At 43.5% G+C, this 25,133-nt stretch overlaps 1 protein-coding gene across 1 annotated transcript; it reads right to left on the bottom strand.

Moving 5' to 3' along the window:
* Positions 1-304: 304 nt before the first annotated feature.
* UGDH (UDP-glucose 6-dehydrogenase) lies at positions 305-23,297 on the bottom strand. The gene is made up of 12 exons (XM_063135224.1): positions 23,179-23,297; positions 15,679-15,847; positions 13,399-13,500; positions 10,620-10,820; positions 10,340-10,537; positions 9,504-9,651; positions 7,732-7,826; positions 6,404-6,534; positions 3,811-3,944; positions 3,441-3,532; positions 3,242-3,352; positions 305-1,701 (listed from the first exon to the last, which is right to left on the bottom strand). Exons 2-12 carry the CDS (start codon positions 15,838-15,840, stop codon positions 1,591-1,593), a joined length of 1,485 nt encoding a protein of 494 aa, XP_062991294.1. The 5' UTR covers positions 15,841-15,847; positions 23,179-23,297; the 3' UTR covers positions 305-1,590.
* Positions 23,298-25,133: the final 1,836 nt, after the last annotated feature.

Below are 25,133 nucleotides of genomic sequence, written 5' to 3'. Positions count from 1 at the left end.
ATTTCCCCCCATACCAATGTTATATATTATAATGTCTTAGTCCGCAATCCTCTACACCATGAGTTGGAACTCTGGGAGGTCTGGGGCGTCACTCACCCCCGCCCCAGACACAACAGTGGGGCCCTTAAAATAATAATTAAAAATGACACCCAGAGCAGCTTCACAGCATCAAGTAGTCAAAATTAGCTTGTTTTCACTTAAGTTGTTTTTGTGCTCTGTAGTAGCTATGAAACACTAAAAGGCTGGGTTCACACAACAAGCTAATCCACCATGGATTATCGTGTTGTCTGAATGCTCTGCGTTTTCCATAGAGTGGCTAGTTAACCACGCAGTGTGATTTTATTTTATTTTTTAACGACTCACCTTGAGAACCTATGGTTTGTTCAGGGTGGTTAACAACCCACAGTGCATGGTTAACAAGCAACCCTGCAGAAAATGTGCTGCATTCAGACAACACAATAATCCACGGTTCAATAACAACACACACTGGTTAGGTTGGCATGTTACATGAACCCTCCCAAAGAGTCAAATATACTTTAAAATAGCTGCTCTGGCTGCCTTTTTGTTTTGTTTTTATTTTTACAATTTTGGGGTGAGGTCCACAGCTAGGGGTGGGAGGGGCTAAATGTGGCATGCAGGACAAACGTTGCGTATTTGTTCTATATAGGACCTATGTTTGAGTAGATATGCATAGGACTGCACTGTTAATATATTGAACAGGTCTTCATGCTACGGGTTCACAAGGAATTTAAAGGTGCTCAGATCAGCTCAAGTCATTCATTGGTGGAATTATAACTCACTCAAACCAAACAGAGGTTTCCTTTTGATTACATGGGAAATGAATACTTCCAAAGCAGTCAGCAAAAGTTACCCATAGTTGTGGCACATGAACAGCCTAAAAGCAAAAAGTATCAGCATTCCTTCATGTGTTTGGACACCTCTGAAATGGTGGAGTTAAGGGTGACATTTCACACAAATAACTACAGACATTCCTCTGGGCTTCACTTATGATAAAAAGTGGTCCTTGAGTAAGCTTCCCACAAATCAACTAGAGTCAAATTAGAAGTTTCAACAAGAACGTTACATGACATAAGTATTAAACAGGAGGGGGGAACCCATTGTTTCTTTTGGATTTTAAAACATGTAATAAAAATTTAAAGTGCAGTTTGTAAACCTCTTAAAGTAGAAGTCTTGGAAGTTTTAAGCTGATGGGGTTTTTTTATATAAAAAATTACTAAAATCATTAATGACTGTACCATTTTTCATTTCAATGTCTGAAATTCCAATATTATAAAAATAGAGATTATAAAACAGATTCTGGATTGAAATGTCCCAGGTTATAATGCTACTACTCGTGTAAAATTGTCTTCATTATGAGAAAATATTTAGCACAATCTAGCCAGAGGTAAGCTCTTTGTAGTCCCATTAATTTCAATGGGGGATATTTACCCAGATGCTTAACTCTCCCAATGAAATAAAAAGAACTTCAGCACTTAGCTTTGGCTTGAACATTTACCCCCTTTTTTAAACCATGCTGGTATACAGCTCACATGGGAAGTTTCATTACAACCCTTCTGTGCCAATTAAAACCTATACTCTTGGCTTCTTTAATGGGGGATCTTGCAGGCTGAATTTTGGTATGTCACACGAAGAAGCAAATGGAATTCTTTTTGCTGATATCTTCTTCCCAATTGTCTCAATCTGAAAGGTGGGGGAGAAATTAGACAAGTTAGTCATACAAAATATGTCAGAGTTCATGTCCCCAAACCTTTTTTCTGAACCTTTTTTTAAATTGTTTAAAAAAATAATATGAGGACTGTTCAAAGATATGATTCCACATCTATGTTTTGATGTCCTCCCAATACAGATATCTTTATTTGCAGTAAGACGGAGAACAGGTCTTGTGTGTGTCTGTGTGCTTGCTTTCTCCATTGCTCTGATCACTGGGTATAGAAGGCAACACCCAACCTGGGCAAACCCACAGTTATGTTGAATGTGCTACAGTAAGAAGTATTAAGAACCAGTGTTAGGGGATATCTCATGTTCAGTTCCAAGAGCTTCCACAGTTTATTACCTTCTGTGCCTTGTGAAGGGAAGAGAAGTAGGATGAAACTATCCATGCAGAGGCTAGCTCTCTTACAGTAGACTGGTTTGCACATAACAAGCCACTGGGTAACTTTTCCTGCAGGGCCTTTTGTTGCATCGGACATTTTGAATATTTGGAGCATGGCAGGGTGTGCCATAGCCTCTCATTACATGCAAACCTAGCAAGGGTAGTTTGTTGGGGTGTTTGACAACCCACCCGCAACCCTAAATTAGCTCATGGGTTCTGAGATGGCTTGTCAGCCACTGCTATAACCATCCTTGCTGGGTTTGCTGGTTAATGAGAAGCTACAGTGCACCAAATATTCAAAATGGTGGCGGCCACTGCGTCGTTCAATCCCACAGAGAAATTAACCCACAATGGCTTCTCATTATGCAAGAACCAGGTCAGTATTAACTTCCAGACAGGCCTCAGGATCTTCCCCTTAGAAGAACATAGGAACAAATTTAAAGGCCATCTACTCCAAATCCTCTCCAAAATCAGGACCATTTACTTATCATTCAAGATAGACCAACCTACATAAACAGACAGTAGTTCATCACAAAACAAGCAGGTACACTGCTGAGAGAAAACTTCCTAAGGCTAAATATGGTGATCAGCCACATGCCAAGTGAAAAGCTATCTATTAGATCATCCTTAGTTTTGCTCCAGCAGTAGTTCCCAGGTAGCCAAACTACTTTTTATATTTAATGGGAATTCGAAACAGTTTGGCAGCTTACCTGAGCAAGCCATACAATATGACAGTAAGTAACAAGCTACACCCACAGCTGCCTCAAGGTTTTTGCCTTGGCCAATGGTATCTCCATACAGATGCATAGGTGTACCACAACCTCCTGTAATGGTGACGATTCTAGGATGGCACCACAGTTCCCATAGGGCCACCACAGCATGCACTCCTTTGGACTGGATTGCTCCAGGACACTGCCCACCCCTGACTATGTCCAACAAACCAATACCCCCCCCCTTAAAATATTTTCACAATATAGATTGTCATAAGTTCTAAAAAAGTATCAAGATACAGAGAAGTTTATACACAAAATGTGAGGGTCAGATGTTAAGTAGATCCCTGCTACATTTCCCGTTCAAACCTTACAAGGATCTTGTTGTGAATCAATGAATGGGCCAAAGAATAATTACCTGGAAACCAATGACTTGCAGTTCATTATGAAGGTCATCAAGGAGTCTCCTGCCATCAAAGATAAAGGCTGGCTTCAGCATTTTCTTGTGAATACGCTCATAATCCAGCTCCTGCAAATTATCGCAGAGACAGTTTTCAGTGATGGGACTTAACTACCCCTTTGATGTTCTGCATGTTTCTATTTTGCATTTTGTATACCTTAAACATGTCCCACTCTGTGCAGATAACAAGTGCATGGGCTCCATCACAGGCTTCGTAGGGGTCTTTGCTAATGGTGACCAGTCGAGATACTAGTGAAAGTTGAGAAGAAAAAGTCGCTTTGTGAGTACGATCTGGCCAAATTTAGTCAACTTTAAGTCCTGCTCAATTCAATGGGAGAGATTTAAGGGTTTGCATAACTGTCCCTTTGAAAACAAAGAGACAGTTGTTCAAGCCCTTAAGGGTACAATGCTATATGCATGTTAGAAAGAAAAAAATAACTGTTTTCTGTCTATACATACATAGGATTACACCCTAGATTATATAGTCTATAGAGAGGAGGAGGTTGTTAAAAGCAGACCCCACGCACCTTGATCATCCTCTGAGACACCGGGGTGAGAAAGATCCAGAATGATTTGTTCCCTCAGCACTTTGGGGTCATAGATGTGAAGTTTTGCACCTTCGTCCATTAAATACTTGCTGATATAAATGCTGGAGGATTCTCTAAGGATAAAATCAACCGCCTTTTACTGAGAATCCTTCATAAGATAGTTACATTCACTAATCAATGTGACTTCTGAGTTGTAGGTGTGCAGGAGTCAGATTGTGGCGTATGGGGTCACAAGTAACCCTGCAGCCCTCAACACACTTACTAGAGAGGAATTCCCACAGTGGGACTTACTTCGGAGCGAATACGCACAGGATTGCACCGTAAAGCTAGCAACTCTAGTCTCAGAAAATATCTGTGATCATGGGCATTAGAAACATGACTTTGAAAGCTTCTGAAAGCTCAGGAATTAGATGATGCATTTGTTTTTGGCAAAGGAAATCAGATAATTTACACCGTGATCAGAGCCTTGCTGAGAAGCAATCCCCTTGGTAGTCATAATTTTACTGAAAAAAATCACTGCAAAAGGAATTGTTACTAACAACAAAAAGAGAAGAAATATGCAGCAGCAATATATTTCGCTACCTATTTCCCAAGTCCTGTATTCTGCAGTGCAAATGTCTCCTCAAAATAGCCTGGTTTATTATAATCTTTATTATAGAACTGCTGACAGCTCAGGCTGTAAACCAGGGGGGCTCTGCTGAGTCACAGCACTGGCAAATTCTGTTAATAATATAGACAAAAAGCTGAAGACGTGCCATGGTAGGTCAAAGGATACTAGAACAGAAGGCATCAAGATTGCAAATATTCCCCTTCCCTGATTGATGCAAGTGCTTTGACTGAATGTATGAGCTAACTGAGCCTTTGCCAACCTAGTGCCTTCCAGATGGGTTGGACTACAACTCCCAGTATCCCTGGATGCTTGGGAATTGTAGTCCAACATATATGGAGGGCATGAGGTGGAGAAGGCTGAATTAACTGATAAACTCAAACTGCCAAAAGAAAGGGGTGGTGGAGAAGGAGGCTCCAGTGATCCTGTGTGTCTAGCTCATTCCTGTAGAGGCCGAAACCTCACAACACTGGCCTGCAGTTGCAGGATGACCAGTATGGTGCTGGAGTGGACAGGATATTAGGCTTTGATCAAGGAGACCTGGACTGGACATTTGATCAAGGAGGGTCCCTCTCAGCCATGAGGCTCACTGGGTAATTGGGGGCATCTCTCTCTCTCTCTCTCTCTCTCTCTCTCTCTCTCTCTCTCTCATATATAACAAAGTTGTTATGAAGATTTTTAAAAATGGAAAACCCACCTAGAAGGCACCCCAAGCTTCTTGGAGGGTTTTTAAAAATGCAATAAATGATGAAATCTTGAAAATTATGTCGTAGTGGGAGGCTTGTACAGACATCAAGACCATTTCACCAGCTCTTTGATGAATTCATAAACTGTCTTATCTCCTATGAGTCACTCACAGAAACATTAAGGGGAAACAATTTTGACAGGATGCTCTCTGTGTAGCTGCAGTCTCCAGTCTTTATTGAAATTTGTCTTTGGTTCTTCGTCATATGCACATTATTTCAGTATCTTAACATTAGCCTAAAATAAACCTTACTTTTAACTTGTGCCAGAACTGATCTTCCATGTTGCCAGTTCATATGATAAAAACCAGGCCCTGAGTGCACACAATGAGTTCAAATTGCATTACAACTGGCTAAGCTTCGAATGGACGATCTGTTGCCCCATTAGATTATTAATCTGTGATTAGGTTCACAGCACTAAAAGTCAATTTGGCTGCACTACAGACCAAGCAGATGAACATCTATCTACACAGCCAACTATAAATGTGCACTGACCTTACCACAAGGCTATAAACATTTGCTGGGCAGATGAATCAAAGTGCCAAAACAGCCGAGCTTGGTTAAATAATGACTTCACAGGCCTATTGATTTAGCAAGTTAAGGGGAATCTCTATATCCTAACCAATCTTTCCCCAATATTTGTTATCCAATGAAGTAGCTTGTGCTATAAACCAATTTTTCTAGAACAATGAGGACTAGAAACTTCTTTTTAAAATGGGAAAACAGTCTGTGCCAGATACCAGTTTCTAATGAGCAACAAGAACATTCCTGGACTCGTCCAAAGTCTCCCTGGCATGCAGAAATAGCTGAGTAGTTCTTGGGATCCTGGCCAGAAAAATATCCTGTTTTATACAGCAGAACTCCTGCACTTTCTTGTCTGGGAAGCTCACAGTCTTCCTGAGGATGACCATTCATATGTCCCTGGGTGGTTATAGGGACGATGGGTGGTCCAAAGTGGCTGGAGATTGTCCAGGGGATATGGGCAAATGGGTGAAAGGACACCCAGAAGCAGGTAGGGTAAGGGAGATCAATGGAGCCATGGGGAATTTAGCACTATAAATTGCCACATTGGAAAAGGAAATAAATGCTTGCAATTAGTCCAAAGCACAGGATTTGGGCTTTCTTTGTATAGGAGCTGGACTTGGTTTGGGTCAGAGGATGAACCAGCCCAGGAGCGCTTAGGTGATTTTTACAATTGCTGTTTGCGTTCGCTGTGTGTTACCTTGTGTCTCCCGTGTCTTTTTTGAATGCAAATCCCAAAATAGCGATCTTCTTGTCAGTGACCGTGTTAAATAAACTGTCGATGATCCGAGAAGCAAATCTTCTTCTTTGATAGTCATTCATGTCAATCACCTGTAATTATAAAGGATATAGGGATGGGACTGCAAAGTGCTCCTGTTGGTAGTGATGAATGTTAACAACTATAATGATTTGGTTCATGGCAAGAGGACCTAGTTAAAAAAAGCAGATGTAAAAGCTAAGGAAGATTTATGCAGATCAATAACAAGTTCAAGAGTGCTTCTGTATTAACCACATTTTTGAGCCAGAATCTGCCAAAAACAGGTAACTTCTAAGGGGCTCTTGAACAGAAGCAGTATGATGGCAGCAAGACAGTTGTGTGGGCAAAGCGTAAGACGAATGTACAGGTCAAGAAATCCAGATACCCCAAATGCTCATAGAAGCTCCTACTCTTGAACATTGGGGGTTGGATCCAGGTCTGGTCATTAGACCCATTCAAAGCACTAACTGAAATCCCATTGTTTTCAATAGGTCTACTCTGATTATGATTTAACCAGGATCCAACTCTGGATGTTTTTTTTTTAAATGTTTTTATTTCTCTTTAATTCTAGTTACATAAGTCACATAATATCACCATTCATTTACATTCAATTTCAATTTCTGCCTGGTTTTAATATTAAACGTTTACTTGCTTAATAGACCTTATTTCCTTACTCACAACTTTTAATTCCTAGATCATCTTCCTATTCCAGAGGCTGAGCCTCTGACAGTACTGTCGACTCCTTGGCTTTGGTTTACAAAAATCACACTCACATCAGGACTGAAATATACCTGGCTGTCGCTAGTGCCATTTCTGAAGGGTATATGTGTGTCAGTGACTAAAAGCTAATACATAGAGGGCAGAAAGAAAAAAATACATAACTAGTGGTCCAATGCATCCTAATCTTCAGAAAGAACCAGGACCTGATCAATTTGGGTGGGATTGAGTCCCAGGACCACCTTTGTAGACAGGTGGGCTTCAGTTCAATTGGAACTCAAAGCCAATCAATAATTTGGTAACACGAAGGAGAAATTATGAGTGGATTTAGTTAGTTATTGCATGTATTAGGCAACCAAGATTCTCTAGGTGATGAATTTAAAATAACTTAAAATTTAAAAACTCCCAATAAAAATAGGTCACAGCAATATATAGGGGTGATGTGAACGCAGGTTTTATTTTTAATTCTAGCAAGCATCTTGCTAGCAAGGTGAGAAGATAATTATGTTAGTGGCATTCCGTTACAGCAGAATTTCTACTACCTTTGTTCTTACCTGTTGCCAGTAACGAGCTACTTCTGGCAAATTTAGAGCCTCACAAAGATAAACCAAATTCAGTACATCCTTTTGAAAACAGCTCCCTCCAAATCCTGGAGAAGGGAAAAAACACAACACTCAGATTTCTGAGCAGCACAAGGATTTATCTCTGCATATCTGATCCCATGCACATTTAATCAAGAGTACACCCCAAAGAAGTCAATGGGGCTTACTCCTAGATGTAAAGTCAGAGAAGTATCTGATCGGCACTCCAATATTAACCAAATAGCTCATGTGTTTCAGGTTCAATTATCAGTCTTCTTAAAAATCAGCTGGTTTTAAGAGCCTTTCAAAAGAAGATCCCACCGTCTCTTTTCACATGTCTTGCAGAAATAAATAGGATTGTGTAGCTGGAGTGTGAAGCCTAATTACTGTGTTGATGCTTGCAACTCGAAAACAAACACTCCTTAATAAAGACATTGATAGGAAGGTTTTTGTTGATTACAAGAGTGAGTTACATTGCTTTGAGTATTTTGGACAGAGAAGCAAATAAAAAAATAGGTAAGCCAGAAAAAAGTGGGCAGCCTAATTCTACATTTTCATACAACCACTATCTTTGTACTATCAAAGATAAAGCCACATTCTATTCTCAAGAGGTGGGATCCAGATAGGTTGTTCAACTTCACTTTTTTAACAGAAACTCTCTTGCTAATAGGGAACCATGGCACAGGGTTAAAGCACTGCTCCTGATTCCAGAGCAAATGAATCTGCTCAGGGGGCTAGCAGCAGCTTCTCCCCACTGCTGCCTATGCTTTCCCACCTGGTCCTACATCCCCACAGCTCCTATGAGAGTTACTCAGTCCTCTCTAGCCTAATCATCTCTGCAAACAATTTTATAGGCGAAAGACCTTTACACTAGCCTACAGGGCTTTGTACTGCCATAAATTAGTATCCCTCACCGAGAGGGTCAGACATTAGTGCATGCAGCCTTCCCTGGTCCGACCTTTCCCCATTCTACTAGCTCCAATGGGACTCAATCTGACTTTGGCATGGGTAGCCAGTAGTCAGTTGCTAGTTAGCCCACAGCCTGTTCCATGGCACAGTTGAACTATGGTGCTGGACTGAAAGTGCATGAGCATTGCTATTATCAGTAGCTGCTTCTACAGACCTGCAACCAGGCTGAGCTCATTTGCTAAACATTCGGGACATGTAACAGTTTTTTTGAAAAAGGGAAGATGCATTTGGAAAAATCTGAGATAAAGGCCAACTTAAGAATTCCACAGCATGTGTTGATAAAGGCCCGTTGTCTAAACAGTGCATTGCCTGAAACATAAAAACCATGCTGGATCAGACCAAGGGTCCATCTAGTCCAGCACTCTGTGCACACAATGGTCAACTGATGTTGACCAGGAACCCACAAGCAGGACACCAGTGCAACAGCACCCTCCCACCCATGTTCCCCAACAACTGGTGTATATATGTTTACAGCCTCTGATGATGGAGTAGGACTAGGATTAGTAGCCATTGATAGTCTTCTCCTCCAGGAATTTATCCAACCCCCTTTTAAAGCCATCCAAATTGGTGGCCATCACTACATCTTGTGGTAGCAAATTCCAGGGGAGCAGGGGACCTCCAGGTGTTGGAATACAACTCCCATCATTCCTGGTCATTGTGGCCATGCAGGCTGGGTCTGATTAGAGCTAGATTCCAGTAACATTCCAATAGCTTTCCCACTCCTGAAATAAAGACAGCTCTCAGTCATAGTCAAAGAGACAATTGTTACAACTGACCAACACTGGCTTTCAGGAATTTATTTCCAATTCTTTGATCCATTCCAATGGCTCTTGCAACCTCTTCAACATCCGCACCTGTCGCTTCACAAAGGGCACTTATGGAGTTGATGCTGCTAATTCTCTGGGCGAGGAAAGCATTAGCTGCCTGGAGAGAAAGAGAATACAAAACAAACCCAGGATGCTGAAATGGACAATAGGTCACCAATCCAATAAGGCAACAGTAACATCAATATTAGCCATGACACATGTCAGGCTCCCTGCCTCTCCTGACTTTTATTTTATTCATTTAATATTTTAATTATTAAAATATCCAGTGTCATCTTCAGTTGGGTCCAAAGGAGTAGCTTTGAGTTTTGGATCTCAGACCCCACCTCTGCCTTGTACTTAGCTTCTTGGACAAGTTACCTTTCTTTTAGTCTCACCATTTGCCTTCTGGGATATCAATGTCTTGTGACCAGCCCTGCCTAGAGTGGCAACGATTTTATGAATGGGCAAGCCCTTCCATGAAAGCCATTTTGTGAGAGTGCCCATGACAGTCTCTCAAAATTCCAGATGTGCACCCTGACCCAAAAGATTGGGGATCCGGATGGGTACGTAATGTCAAATGAGCAAATATATTAAAATTTAGCGAGTACGCCTTGCGAGTACAAATTAATGGAGCAGTTGGAGAGTCTTTTCTGTGGAAACAGATAGGCAGATGAAACATGCTGCTTATCTATCATTTTGTAATAGTGCTGCTCAAAGGTTAAGGAGAGATCAAAGTCTACTACCACTGCTATGCTGACACTGTACTTCCTTTCCTTCACTGATGGGAGAAATGGAATGATACCCACCAGTTTGGAAAGCTCAGATGACCAAGTATTGGTTGTAAGGATTTTCTCTTTGGGCACCCACTGCTCATAGACAGCACACAGAGCACGAACAGCTTTCTGACCCTCGGGAGTCTCATCTCCACCAATCAGAACCCGGTCTGGATTCTTCAGATCCTTGATTGCCGTGCCTTCTGCCAGGAATTCTGGGCTAGACAGTACCTGCACACAAAGACCAAGGGCTCATTTAAAGCACCAAAACAAGAACATGGTCCATTCTGTCTAACACGGCTGCAATTTTTACCTGCAGATTTAAGTTTGGCTTTGTATTGGCGTCAAATATACGCCGGATGCTCTCTGCAGCACGGACGGGGACGGTGCTTTTCTCAGTCACGATTTTATAACCATTGGAGTTTTGCACAATCCGTCTCGCACAGGCCTCGATGTATTTTAGATCTGCTGCCCGACCTTTTCCCATGCCGTAGGTCTTTGTTGGGGTATTTACCTGGTTTACCAGTAAAGACGAAAGAGAATTCTTAGAAGAACGTGTTGATATTTTCTTTCTCGGATATCATACTATCATGTAATACTCCCATTCAAATGTGATGGTCTTTCTGTGATGGTCTGGAGCAATAAGCTACTGTAGGTTGAGTATGTTTGTGTGCATACACATATGCACATGCATGTGTTTTTTGTGGGGTACCAGGAAGGGATTCAGACTGTGCATGCTTACGAAACTTAGGCCAAAGAAAGGGAACAAAATGGGGATGCAGAATGTCTGGCCCGCAGGCTCTGCATCCATCCCACGGGGGCTCATGCCATCTCTGTAGGCAATGCCCCTACTAGGGGCTGCGGAGAAGAAAGGGAGAGGAATCCCCGCTGTTATCTCCAATCACAGATTGGAGATAACAGCTGAGATTTCCCTGTTCTGCTTCCTCTTTGCACATGGGCTTTGCCAGGTAGCGAAGAAGAACCGTATACAATGGAGCTGAGCCAGGTGAGTCTTTGTCACTCCACCAACAGAGGAGCAATGGGGACTCAGCTGACTTTGCTTCACTGCACATAGGTTTCCCCTAACTGGAAAGCTTGGCCCCTGGCTCAAGCAGCATTTCACCCAGGGAGCAAATCACATCAAGTGGACATGGTCATACCTCTTGGCATGTGTGTGTGTGGGGGGGGTGCAAGCCCACAATCAGCTGATAACATGACATTCTGCAGCCCTGAACTAAAGGGCAACCATCGGACCAGCAAAGAGGCCTCCTGAGCAGCAATAGGCCAAAGGAGCTCATGTGATGGTGCCTGATGTCTATAAACCAGAGGCTGGTAACATTTGGCCTTCTAAATGTGGTTGGACTGCAGTTCCCATCAGCCCTAGCCAGCATAGCCAATGATGAGGGATTATGGGATCTGCAGTCCAATAACATCTGGATGGCCACACGTTTGCCATTCCTACTATAAAGGCTTCCAGATCAGACTTGCTCTCTGGTCTCCTCTGCTCAAGGTCTCTGCTGCTCTGGCCACAGGCCAACCTTGCGTCACACTCAGGAATTCGCCCCCTTGACTTGGCAGAACCTGGGCATGGCAGTGCAATCCTGCACTTATGTAAGGGGCATAGTCTCACAGGGCAACATGCTTTAGTTTGCAGGGTTGCCGCTTCTCCCAAAGGAAACACACACACGGGTCATATGCATATGCTATGTTGTTTAAATGTAACCAAATTTAAAGTAGCCTTGTTGTTCAACAATGAACGAAGGAAAAGCTTTCCAGATTGGCGTGGGGGGTGGGGGAGTCTGCTTAAAAACATAGCCAGGCTGGCCTCAGCACCAACCTACATCCCATTTATGTGAACGGACATAGCTATGAAAAAAGGATTCCTCCGACACAGAAAGGTTTCTGTTTCAACCATCTGTTGTAACTGCAGGCCAGTAGGGTGGGCGAACAGTTAGTAGAGTCATTAATCACAGCACAGCTACCAAAGAAGCATCACTAGGTTCTTGCAGGATTGATGAAAGGCCCATTCATGGCACCTCTGCAGCTTTAGAGCCGCGTCATCTTTATTCTGGCAGCAAAGCTGCAACCCACCACGCTTCCCAATTTTAACTGATCCTTCCCCTTTGATTGGTCTTCCCTGATTTAGGAATGAGAATGCATTTTAGCAGCCTCTGCCTCTGCTTCTCGGAGAATCTAATCCTAAAACAAAAGGCAGTTCTGAAACCCCAGATTAGGGGTCTTCCAGGCCCACACAAATTTTTGAGAGGAAGGTCTGTAGTTCAGTGGCAGAGCTCACTTTCTGCATGAGGAAAGTCCCAGATTCAATCTTCAGAGAGGGCTGGGAAGGAATCCCGTCTGACACCCTGGAGAGTCATTGCCAGCTGGTGGAGACCAACCCTCGCCAACCCGGTGCCCTCCAGAAGTTGGGGACTTCAGCCCCAGCCAAGCCAATGGCCAGGAATGCTGGGAATTGTAGCCTGACAATTCTGGAGGGCACCAGGTTGGGGAAGGCTGGTGTAGACAATACTAAGCTAGAGGGCCCCAATGGTCCACCTTGGTGTACGGTAACTTCCTAAGAGGTAAAAGGTAACATGCATTTATACTGCAAAAATACACATGCGGTATTGTCAGTTGTGAACAGAATGCACAGGTTTAAAAGGCTGGCAGTACAATCTGATTCGTAATTCCCATTGAACTCAGAGGGACTTACTTCCGAGTAAACAGATATGATCAGGGTGTAGGTTTCCCTGCAACAAATGTGGAAGCAGAAGCATGACCCTTCCCTCATCACTCTTTCATGTGTACTCTGGAGAAATGCTGCCATTGAATGTCCGTGTACCATTCCACAATGGTCAGCACTGTGCCAGTATTTTCCGATTTAATTTGTGGGTTCCTGGCCTTGTGGAACCCACAAAATATTGCAGAGGGGAGGCTTTTCTTGCAAGCCCCTCCCCTCCTCGCCCCCACAGCATGAATCAGCTGCGTGTAGCTCACTGTAATAACCAGAGGAAGGGACTTGTTGTCTTCCACTTTTGACCACTGTTGCCCTAGCAAATCAGAATCATTAAAAGGCAAAACAAATAATTACTTACAGAAATAAACACTAGATCAGCTTCTCTAATGGCATCATCAATGTTGGTGGAAAAAAAGAGATTCTTCCCTCGGCAGGATTCTACCACTTCCTTTAGCCCTGGCTGGAATAAGGTCAGCAAGTTATTTAAGGCTTAGAAATATACTTTATACCTAAGCAAGCAGAATATATTCCCTGTGAAAAGGATTCCCTCCCACTTTCATCAAGATACTTTGTCCTTTATGTTTGACATACTGAAGGACATACATTCCCTGCGTGCTCACAGAGGCACTTGATGGCAGAGTCAGAGAGCAATCCTAGCCCCCTGTTCCAATTGCTGAAGGTTAGGATGGGGCAGAAAGCACATCCAGACCAGTGACCCTTTGTACTGTGGAAAGCTCTGTAGGCGTAGATCTACCGCTAGTGGTGTTTCCACTGGCAGCAGGCCCCGAAATGGGGTGTTCCAGAGGCAGGTGAGAGGCAGCCTTGAATCCATTTGATCCCCCTACCACTGGATCCCTCCAAGAGGCTTCAAGATCAAGCCATTACCCACCCCAACCTAGAGCTTGCATGGGTAATTTCCTCCCCATTAAAAACAATGGAAGGGGAAATTGGGGGTGGGGGAGAACTGTTGGAAAACTCCCTGGCAAAATTCTTCCCCACCCTCTCTTGTATTTGGAAGTGGGAGATCATCCACTACTTTATTCCCCCACAACTTGAGACTGAAAGGAAATGAGACCAACTTTACTCCAGAAATACATACAATCTCAAAAAATAATTTTGAACTGTTTCAAACTTGTTGCCACTTGCCAGACTTCATTTGTCCAAATATTTTGGCTTAAAAAGTATTTGCAGCTGAAGGTGTAAAGTTAACCTTGTTTCCATCTTGCAAAGTTGACAATGGCATTACTAATTTTAACTGGCTAAAGCCTGGCTCTTAATGGCTTTCCCAACAATGTTTCTTATCAAACTGTACATAAAATGATAGCAGTAATATCAAGCACCAGAAGGAGGGTGGCATCTGTAGGATTTTCTCCATTTTATGCTCCCAACAGGTCCGTGAAGTGGGTTAGGCTAGAATATAGTAACTTGCCCAGCATCACTACTTTCCTGGATGGGTAGTGATTTGAATTCAGGTATCCCTAATTCACATCCAATACTATTACCTAAATAGTTTCCTCCTCAGCCCTGCTCAGTCAGAGAATACAAGCTCACCTTAGGGCAGGGGTGGGTGGGGGATCATGTGGACCTCCCAATGTTGTTAAACTGAAACCCCCATAAGCCCTAGCCAACATCACCAATAGTGAGGGATGATGATGATAGCTCCAGTCCAATAACATCTGTAGACCTCAGGTTCCCCATTCCTACTTTAGACGCTTGAGGTTCCCTGGACTTTTTGGTTCCAGCTTCCCAACAAATTCTGTAAAAGGAATCGGGAGCAAATTGCTGGACATGATCGGTTCATGATCATAGTTTATTGGAGTAACAAATAAGCCAAAGGCAAGGGCGGAACCAAGGAATCTTCTACAATAATATTATTAGTAAAAGGTTTATTAAAGTGCCCGGTGCCTACGCGTTTCGAACGCGCTTGCGTTCCTCCTCAGGGCTTTATAATGTTAGTGCAGTTGTCTGCAGAAGCTGCTAGCTGCACTAACGTTATAAAGCCCTAAGGAAGAACGCAACCGTGTTCGAAACGTGTAGGCACCTGGCACTTTAATAAACCTTTTACTAATAATATTATTGTAGAAGATTCCCTGGTTCTGCCCTTGCCTTTGGCTTATTTTTTACTCCCCTACGGGGTTTTCCTTCTTATCGCACTCATAGTTTATTGGAACCTGCTTAATTAAAATATGTCTAAGCCACCCTTAGAAATAAGATACAATCAATTAAAAACTGTGTTCAGAAGACACCTTAACCCACGGGTTTAACCATGGTGAATAAGGCTTATTTAAAGCCATGGTTTGGTTTAAGGTGTCTACTGAACATAGCCTGGCTTTCTGGCTTAACCACCATGGTTAAAGCCATGGTTTAAGGCGTCTTCTGAAAGGGGCCACAATCTCTCAGTTTGATTTAGCTCACTTGGAAGTTGTCTCGTTTTACCTTCACATCGCCATGTTTGCCAACCTGAACTCTTCCAAGGAAAAATGGGATACCTATCTGGTTAACAATCATACTAACTTGTTTAGTAAAGGAGGCATGCCTTTCTGCGGAAGTCCTAAAAGTAACGTGGTAGGGAAGAGACGTATGAAGCGGCAAATAGAGTAACATCAGAGTGGAAAAGTGCATTATTAAACATATTTACCTCATAAATTGGAAGTGTGTCAGAATTCCAGGCATTGATTCTAGCTTCATTGATATCAACAACTGTGACTTTAATCTTTGGGCACATATGAGCAATGACGCTGCAAGTAGGCCCACCAACATAACCAGCACCAATGCAGCAGATTTTCTTAATTTCAAACATGATTTTGCTGGAAAGAAAAAAGAAACAAATTGGAATAGTTTTGAGCCATTTCAACACTAATAGCCAATCACATTCTTATATTGTGTAGAAATTAAACCCGAACATTTCCTGATAGAACACTTAACTATTCATTTTAAAACAGGGCAAGTAAATCAGGATCTAATGGTAGATCTAAGAGATTTGCAGTAAATTTCCAATGGTTTTGGAATCCTAGAGTAGAATCCAACATAAATCCTACTTAGAGTAGACCCAATGAAATGAATGGGACTTGTTAGTTTTGACTAACATAAGTCCCATTCATTTCACTGGGTCTACTCTAAGTAGGATTTATGTTGGATTTTACTCCTAATGCTTTGATAAGATCAAGTAAAATTGCAAGGGGGTGGGAATCTGCTACGGCTTTAAAATAATTGCTTACCTTTCCATAGGTCTTTGTTCAGCTCTGCTGGCCAGTTGCATTAGAATCCCTGATCTCTGGTAACGCACGAGTATATTTCTATATATCTCTGTAATTGACTCTGTGCTACCATTTTGTGTCTGTCTCTGGTTGATAGAACCTCAGGGACAAAAACAAAACAGATCTCGCAAACCCTGAAGTCTGCCTAGCCCTAACTTAGATCTACAGAGAAAAAATGTGACACAAGATATAACTTTATTTTCAATAAAGCCCAATGCACCCTGTTGGCCTGACTCAATGACATATGCAAATGCTCGTTTTGTAATTATATGTGGGATATCCCACATGTATGTGCAAAACAGCATGCCCAATGTTCGTGAGTTGGACGTCCCATTAGCACTAGGCGTATGTGCATAGACACCCAACCTATGTATGCCCAAATCATGCAATCTGTCCGTTCCAGTTCTTCAGCATATCAGTTCTGCAGTTTAGATCTATGCACACATTGGGTTGTATCCAATATTAGTCTTACTTACAGTAGACCCTTTGAAATGAAAGGGACTTGAGTCAGACTATCTAAAATTGGTTACAACCCATGGACACAGATGCGAACATGGACATCATGTTCGTATCGGTGCCTTTTTGTATCCAAGGTGTGCTTATGACGGCAGGCCAAGTAGGCGCAATCCTCCTCCCTCACACAGAATATTAACATCTGAGTAGCTCAGGGTTGCGCAAACAGTAGATCAGAATCTACTGTTAGATCTCAGGGTAATTTGCAGTAGATCAGAATGGATCTCTGACTCCCAACTGTTTAACAATAGCAGCAACAAAATGAGACTCCCATTGCCCTAAATTATACTGCTGAAATGAAGAAAACTTGGGGTAACCAGGAGTAGATTTGTATTGTGAAAGGGCTGTCAGCGGCATCCAGTTCTGGTACTCAAAACTAATTCCTGGGCTCAGAATTCTTCAGTACTCAAGTAAATATCTTTTGCACAAGGCTCCAGTTGGTGGATCTCAGGGTTCTTGTGAAAAACATAACTGATACTGCAAACCAGCAGACTGCACGCAATAGGTATAGGACATTGTATCGAAACAAAGAAGCTTTAAGGATCAGAGATTTGTTCATCATTTTACAGAAGAGAAAGAGAAAAGGGCGGCACAAATAAAGTTGTTGCTCTTGCTAATCAGAGAAGTTTAAAAGACACGTCTGTTATATGAGAACCAGCCTCTGTGAAGACTGAGATGCCAACCGTTTTACAACTCCTGACCTGGATAAACATAGCAGGCTTCTCAATTAAATGACGCGAAGGGCCGATATTCACCGGGAAACTCAAAGGCTACATTGTAGGCTGCAAAATAGAATTACTGGCTGACCCTCTCAAGAGGACCGCAATGTGGCCTCGCGGTTCAGAGGACTGCATTAGAAGCCATGTGGATGAAATGTGAGTAGAAAAGCAGACAGACTTAAGAACAGAAGAACAGCTGTGCCAATGGCTCATGTAGTCCAGCATTCTGTTTACACAATGGCCAATCAGTTACCTGTAGGAAGTCCACAATTAGGACATCAGTGCAACAGCACCCTCCCACTAGAATTCCCAAGAAACTGGTATGCATAGTAGTGCCTCTTACCAGGAGTAATATGGAGCCAGGATTACTATTAGCCACTGATAGCATTATCTTCCATTAATTTGTCAATTCCTCCCTGAAAACCATCACTACATCTTGTGGTAGCAAATTCCATACTGTAACTATACACTGTGTGGAGAAGTACTTTTATCTGTCTGAATCTCCCACCATTCAGCTTCATGCAATGATTCTGGGTTCTAGTATTATGAGAGAGAGAGGGGGGGGGAGGGGGGAGGGAGAGATCTCCCTATCCACTTTCTCCACACCATGCATAATTTTGTACATCTCTGTAATGTCTCACTGTGCTTGCCTTTTTTCTAAGTTAACAATCCCAGACGTTGTAACCTTTCCTCACAGGGGAGGAGCTCCAGGCCTTTGATCATTTTAGTTGCCCTTTGCTGCACCTTTTTTTCAACTCTGCAATATCATTTTTACATGGGCACAGAGTATGAGGAAAGTGTCACTGCAGCATAGATATATAGGACCAACCCCCCGCTGTTTTCTCTTTTGGAAGCCCTATTAGCACTGTCTAGTAATGTTATTAGCAACTGGCAAACACGCCCTGTTCCCCCAGACTGACTTTTCCCCCTTTCTCTTGCCAGCACAAGAGATGAACCATCAGTTGGGTGGAGTGAGGAAAGGGGCCTGTTGCACAAGACACACAACCAAATATGTGAGGATTTCAGAACTGCTTGGCCTCAGATTAGACAGCCTCTCTGTAGCTGCCCAAGCAGCTAAAATTACAAACGTTTCTCACTTTCTTTTTCTTTCAGTAACTTGTGTTGAAACTGGTTTGATTGGATTTTTCCACGGCTGCGCTGGGACAGAATTTACAAATTAAGCTGAATTCATGTTCTGTTAAAGGAATAAACATTTTGCCATTAATGACTAAATTGATCACATTTGGTTTAGCACATTAATCCCACTGTAATCACATCAGCTCTATTTTCTCCCATGTAGAGCACTTAAGGTCCTTTCAACCAAACTAGTCATGCTGACAGAGTACGGTATATCTGTTTAATCATTGCTAGAACGTAAGAACTGTCTTATGGGATCTGACCAAAGTCCCAACTAGTCTAGCATTTTGTCTTCTACAGTGCCCAGCCAAATGCCCCCAGGAAATGCATAATCAAGACAGGACAGAAAGAGCCATCTCCTGCCCTTTTTTCTTCAGCATCTGGCAATCAGAAATGCACATCCTTTGAACATGGAAATTAAACTCCTTGTTAATATTTATTTATTTATTATTTATTTAAAATACTTATATACCGCTCCCCATTGAAAAAAAATCAGAGCGGTGTACAAGTTAAAATGAAAATAAAAACAGAATAAAACAGTTAAAACAAAATTTAAAAGAAGCAAAAACAAAGATCCAAGGCTGCATATTAAGGAAAGGCTTCTTGGAATAAAGATGTTTTCAGGAGGCGCCGAAAAGAGTACAAGGTTGGCGCCTGCCTGACCTCCAGAGGCAGGGAATTCCACAGGAGGGGCGCCACCATGCTGAAGGCTCTTCCCCTGGTGGATTCCAATCGGAGGATGGATCTAGGTGGAACCACCAGGAGCAGGCCCTCAGATGACCTCAGCGACTGGACAGGTTGTTAGGAGAGAAGGCGCTCTCTCAGGTATCCTGGTCCCAAGTTGTTTAGGGCTTTGTACACAAGTACAAGAACCTTATACCTGGCCCGGTAGCGAATAGGCAGCCAGTGCAGTTCCCTCAGCAGAGGAGTTACATGCTGGAAAGGGGCAGCTCCAGACAACAGCCGAGCTGCAGCATTCTGCACTAGCTCCAGCTTCCGGAGCAGCTTCAAGAGCAGCCCCACATAGAGTGCGTTGCAGTAATCCAATCTTGAGGTTACCAATGCCTGTACCACCGTGGCCAAGCTATCCCTGTCCAGGAGAGGCCGTAGTTGGCGAACCAACCGAAGATGATAAAAGGCACTCCGAGCCGAGCCATGGCGGCTAACTGCGCCTCCAACAACAGAAATGGGTCTAAGAGTACCCCCAAACTACGAACCTGTTCTTTCAGAGGCAGTGCAACTCCATCCAGAACAGGCAATGAGCCTGTAATATGGCTAATAGTCATTGATAGATCTAATATTTAACATGTACATAGCACTTTTAAAAGTCCAAGACATTTTACATGGATTGTCTAGTTGTGACAATCCTATAAAGCAGGGGTGGGGAAGCCATGGTCCTCCAGATGTTGTTGGACACAAACTCCCCAGACAGCATGGCTAATGGTTAGGAATGATGGGAGTTTGAGTCCAACAACATCTGAAGAGTGAAGAGTCACAGGTTCTCCATTCCTGCTGGAAGGCAAGGGAGGATATTGAAGAGTTGAAGAGAATGAAGGAGAGAGACAGAGAGAGAGGCTTGCCTAATACCACTGAGTAAGTTCTTGGCAGAGATGAAATTCAGACTATGAACTTTCTGATTCATGGGTCAATCTTTTACGTCACTGGTCTCCAACTGATGGACTGGGACCCACTACTGAGTCGCAAACTAACCTAAGGGAAATCAGAACAGCAGTGCAACTATCATACAAACATAGTATATAAAAAGAAGTGAATCTCACTGATCATGTCTGGATTAAAGCTGGTCTTGGTTTTGAAAAGGTTGAAGACGACTACCTTAAACTACTATCTTATACCAGCTCTAGCCACCATTACCCTCTAGTCTGAATACCTCTAACATCTTGTGGAATTAGTTGGTTCTGCATTGTTTAAGTATTCCCTTTTATTTACCCTATTATCATTACCTAGTGATAATTTCTCAGCAATTTGCAGTGTTAGCTCATTGCAGCAAAAGCAACAGTCTTGTGGCTGCTTAAAGACTAACAAACTTATTTTGGCATAAGCGTTTGAAGTGAAGTTGTGAGCGTGCCGATTAGAATTCATCAAAATGGAACTAGGAGTTCAGGTTCAATCTCCATCTTATTCCTGAATGCTTGCATGGCCTTCACCATTCTCCACCTTCAGGTCCCATTTGTGAAAGACAATTATAAAGGGTAATTACACTTTCAAACAGATGATAGAATAAGGTAATGCTCTTCTTCAGTTTATGGGTGTATTCGGAGGACTGCGCAGGGGGAAGAAGCCATCGTGGCTTCTCCCTGTGTGGCTTCCATTTGCATAATCCCCTGTGGTTGGCGTGTCATCTGAACCTGGCATGGGGCATGGTGGGAGTCGCTTCATACCCATCTTGCAACTTCGTGGGTTGCAGGGCGGGCAGAAAGCCACCCCCGCCATGTGCTGGCTTCAGATAATATGCCAACCCATGCTGCATAATAATTATTTTTATTTATTACATTTATATCCCACCTTTTTTCCTCTAAGGAACACAAGGCGGTGTACATAATCCTCCTCCTCTCCATGTTAAACTCACAATAAAAACCCTGTGAGGTAGGTTGAGCTGAGAGTATGTGACTGACCCAAAGTCACCCAGTGGGTTTTCATGGCTGAGTGGGGACTAGAACCCGGACTCCCAGTCCAACACCTTAGCCACTACACCACACTTGCATAATGGGGGATTATGCAAATAGAAGGGATGCGTGAAAGAGAAGCCATGATGGCTTCTTCCCCCTGCACAATCACTGAACCCAGTCTATGTCTACCCTACCAACAGACTGGTCTAATACTACAGGAATACATAAAAACACAACACAGGCTAAGAATCCTATACACTGGCTATGATGGGGTGGAGGTATGCAGCTGCTATGGCAGCAGAACTGCTGCCATGTCTATACCAACTCAAGGAAAACACACAACACTGAAAATCCCAAATCTGGTGTAAAAACAGGACACATACCATCAATGTCCCTGGAAACAGCTCGAAATCAATAAGAGAGAAATTCCTTGTGCTAGGTCTGGGGGTGTGGTGATACAAAGTGGAAGTTGCAAGTGGGTGGGAGGCAGCGTGTTGCTCACTCCCATGCAGCCCTGACAACCCATAAGTATAGAATTGTGCCCTTTAACCATATAATGGCCTGGTTTGCACGTAAGAACAACCAATAAGTTGTTTAAACAATGGGCCATGTACTGGTAAGATCTCTTGTGAGGCTCCCGGACGGGACAGCCGAAAATCCAATAGATTCTAGTAATTATTTCTATATTTACATACATAGATATAAATCAACATATGCAAATTTTAGGCAGATTTGTGACCTATATCCCTGGGCCTCAAATCATTTAAGCAACAGCCCTAAGTAGAATGCTGTACTTTAAAACCTTACCTAGCCAGGACTTTGCCTCTGTCACTCTCTGCCAAATTTACATTACAGGACTGTTGCAAGGTTAAAAACAGATAATTTCCATGTAGACTGCTCTGAGCTACTTGGATAAAAGGTAGAATACACAAGGCTGTATTTATGTTAGTCTAACTTAAGTCCCATGAAGTCCCCTAACATTGGCTACAACCCACACTTAGTAAATCAGTATAATGAATATGAGAAAATGTGATGTGTTGTTAAAAATTAGTACGCACAGTATATCAATGATCTCAGAATAGTCTCCCAGAAGTCAAAAGGTGTACGCTAAAGATTGCTTCTTTCTTTCGCCAATGCTAGATATAATCTGCACGCTTGAATATGATGCCAGGAAGTGGTGGCTACTACGGATTAATTTATACAGATCGCAATGTGATGCAGTCATCGAGTGTATATTGCCATTCCTCAGAACTTTTAAGAGTAGCCCCATTTTTACCAATCCTCAAGCCGCTTAATCTACACTCAGTTTTGCCACTGAAGACAATGAGACCACTTCAAAGCAACTTTGGCATAAGTGCCTTTAGAACTGAAATCTGAAGGAATTTGGAATTTAACTTCCCACTTTCGGGGTGAGAGGGGATATTAGCCAGCCTGATACAGGAAGCAGTGTTACAACATACTTTTTTTAAAAAAAAACACCCCACAGACAATAAAAACCACAAGAGTAATTTAAACGGTCTGTGAAGAGGGAGGATCTTGGTAAGTCTTTAATTAAACAAAAACGTCTACAAGACCTATTAACGAATTTAGCAGCAACTCCGCTGAAATCTATAAGGCAATCATATAAACACCCAGGCACAACCTCCCGCTCTTTGTGGATCGAACAACCGATCCTCTTGCGCAAAGTCCTTTGTCCGGTATTACAGGCAGAAAAGAAAAAAAAGACGCTAATGAGAAGAGCTCATCCTTGCTGATGTGAAAGGCAAAGCAGTCACAGGAAAGAGAGAAAAGAAACTGCACAGACATTTTAAAGGGGGGGAGGGGGGAGAGAAAGAACCACCACTAGCCAGCCCGATTATTAACAGCAAACATCGAGGATACATACAGCGCTATGGATTCCCGGAGGAGCAAGATGCGATGCCGCGGCTGGAAGGAGGTGGGGCGGATGCGCCAGTACACAAGCGGCCGGACTGGGCTCGAGCGGGCGAGTGGAGCTAAGCCGCCAGCGCCGCCCCTATTTAAAGAGTCGCTTTCTTATTCATCGGAGGAGGAGATTTAAAGGCGGATCCTCCTCCCTTTTGCACGAAGGTAGTGGGAGGGAGAAGCCAGGCCCAGAGAGAGGGGAAGGCTGGAGGGGAAAGCGTGGCTGTGGGAGGATGCAAAATCAAAGGATCCAGGAGGCGACGAGGAGAGGGGATCAGTCCAGGAGATCAATTGCGGGGGGGGGGGGCGTGTAGTAAAAAGTCTGTTGCAGAAAAACCTGAAATAGAAGCCCCGCTGGCACACCTGGGGATCTTTTCCTAAGGAAGAGACTAGGATAAAAGCAGTTGATGGAGGGGGAAGGTGACGTGGGAGAATAAATATTGGGGAAGAGCGAGAGTGTTAAGCTGCAGGAAGGGATAACGGGGCCAGGGAAGGAGGGAGCAGGAGAGATTCACTGCAGGAACGAAGCGGGAGGCTTTCTGCTTCCTCTTTGGAAGCAATAAGGGAATGGGGCGGGCAGGCGGTGGGGGGAAAGCCGAGAAAATAAATGAATAGGTTTATTCGGAGAAGGGCTGAATGGGATCGGAGGAGGAGGTGCAAGAAGGCAGGGCTGCAAAAGAGGAAGGTAGCTGGAGCCAGGAGAAGGTGGGTGGGCAAAATCCCTGGGAGAAGGGGAGGAGGAGGTCGGTTCTAGGGCAGGGGAAAGAGGCGTGAGATCAGAAAGGTAAGATGGGTGTCGCTTGAAGAGCGATGGCTTCACAGGCCAGCGGGGGTTTAGGAGAAGGAAAGGAGGAGAGTCTCTTCCTCCTGCCTGCCTCCTCCCCTTCCGCCAGCGAATGCGTGGGCGCCAGCCCCGCGACGAGCCCCTAAAGCCGGCTCCTTACTCCTCTTTCCACGGGGAGGCCAAAACAAACACCGCTGCCTGCTCTGGCTTAGTGGCCTGGTGTTTCGCGCGCTGAGAGAGGGAGCGGCAGGGCCGCCGGGCGCGGATGGGAGAGCCGGTGCGGCCTAGTGGCTGCCCTGGAGCCCTGCCTTGATTCCCGCTGTGCCCCCTGAGGCGGCGACTACAATAAATGGGGAGTGGGGTTGCAAACCACGGCATGTATTTCCCACTCCAGCGCCGAATTTCTCCGTGCCAAGAGAAGCTTTTTCACAGCGGGCGCGCGTCTCAATTCTCCCTTCTGAACAATCCGTTTTTAGAGGAACGAATAATACGCAGCTATTAAATCATTTTAAGTATTTTGAGCGTCGTCCCTCGAGATTGCGTTTCTATGGGGCGGGGGACACACACAATATCAGCTGTATTTTCCAAGCACTGGTTGGGCGAGCCTCAGAAAAATGGGTTTTCCAAATAGTTGTCCGGTAGCATCAGATAACCGGATTGCGTAAAATGTGGTTGCACAACTCAAGGGCTGGTAATGACTCTGATAGATTTAGATGACTGGGAGCTACAAATTAAATGCAAAATGAACTGAGTCCTACATTTAATTTGAATGTACACAAACATGTTGGTGGGGGCATTTTACTCCCCAAACCATTTTTCAATGTATCCTGGGCTGGTAAAATCCCCCCAAATAAACTCGTAATGTTAGGGGGAAATTGTCAAGTTAAAACTATTTTAACTTGACAACTACTAGCGTTTTTCATCTTGTGGGGTATTTTTCTAACTCCCTAACAATTACGTTTCTGGTGAGGTAGATGTCTCCCAATGAAATCCTATGGTTTGTGCCAACCTACTGATACCCAGAGTATTTAAGATGAAACCAGTTTTCTTTGGGTGGGGGGCATGGACCATTTTATAACCTAATATATTGCATAATTTGGGGAACATAGACGCCCCAATGGTAAAATCACTCA

The sequence above is a fragment of the Elgaria multicarinata genome, chromosome 10 (assembly GCF_023053635.1).
Source record: "Elgaria multicarinata webbii isolate HBS135686 ecotype San Diego chromosome 10, rElgMul1.1.pri, whole genome shotgun sequence".
Taxonomy (NCBI): Eukaryota; Metazoa; Chordata; class Lepidosauria; order Squamata; family Anguidae; genus Elgaria; species Elgaria multicarinata.
This window is presented reverse-complemented; position numbering and strand designations above follow the sequence as displayed.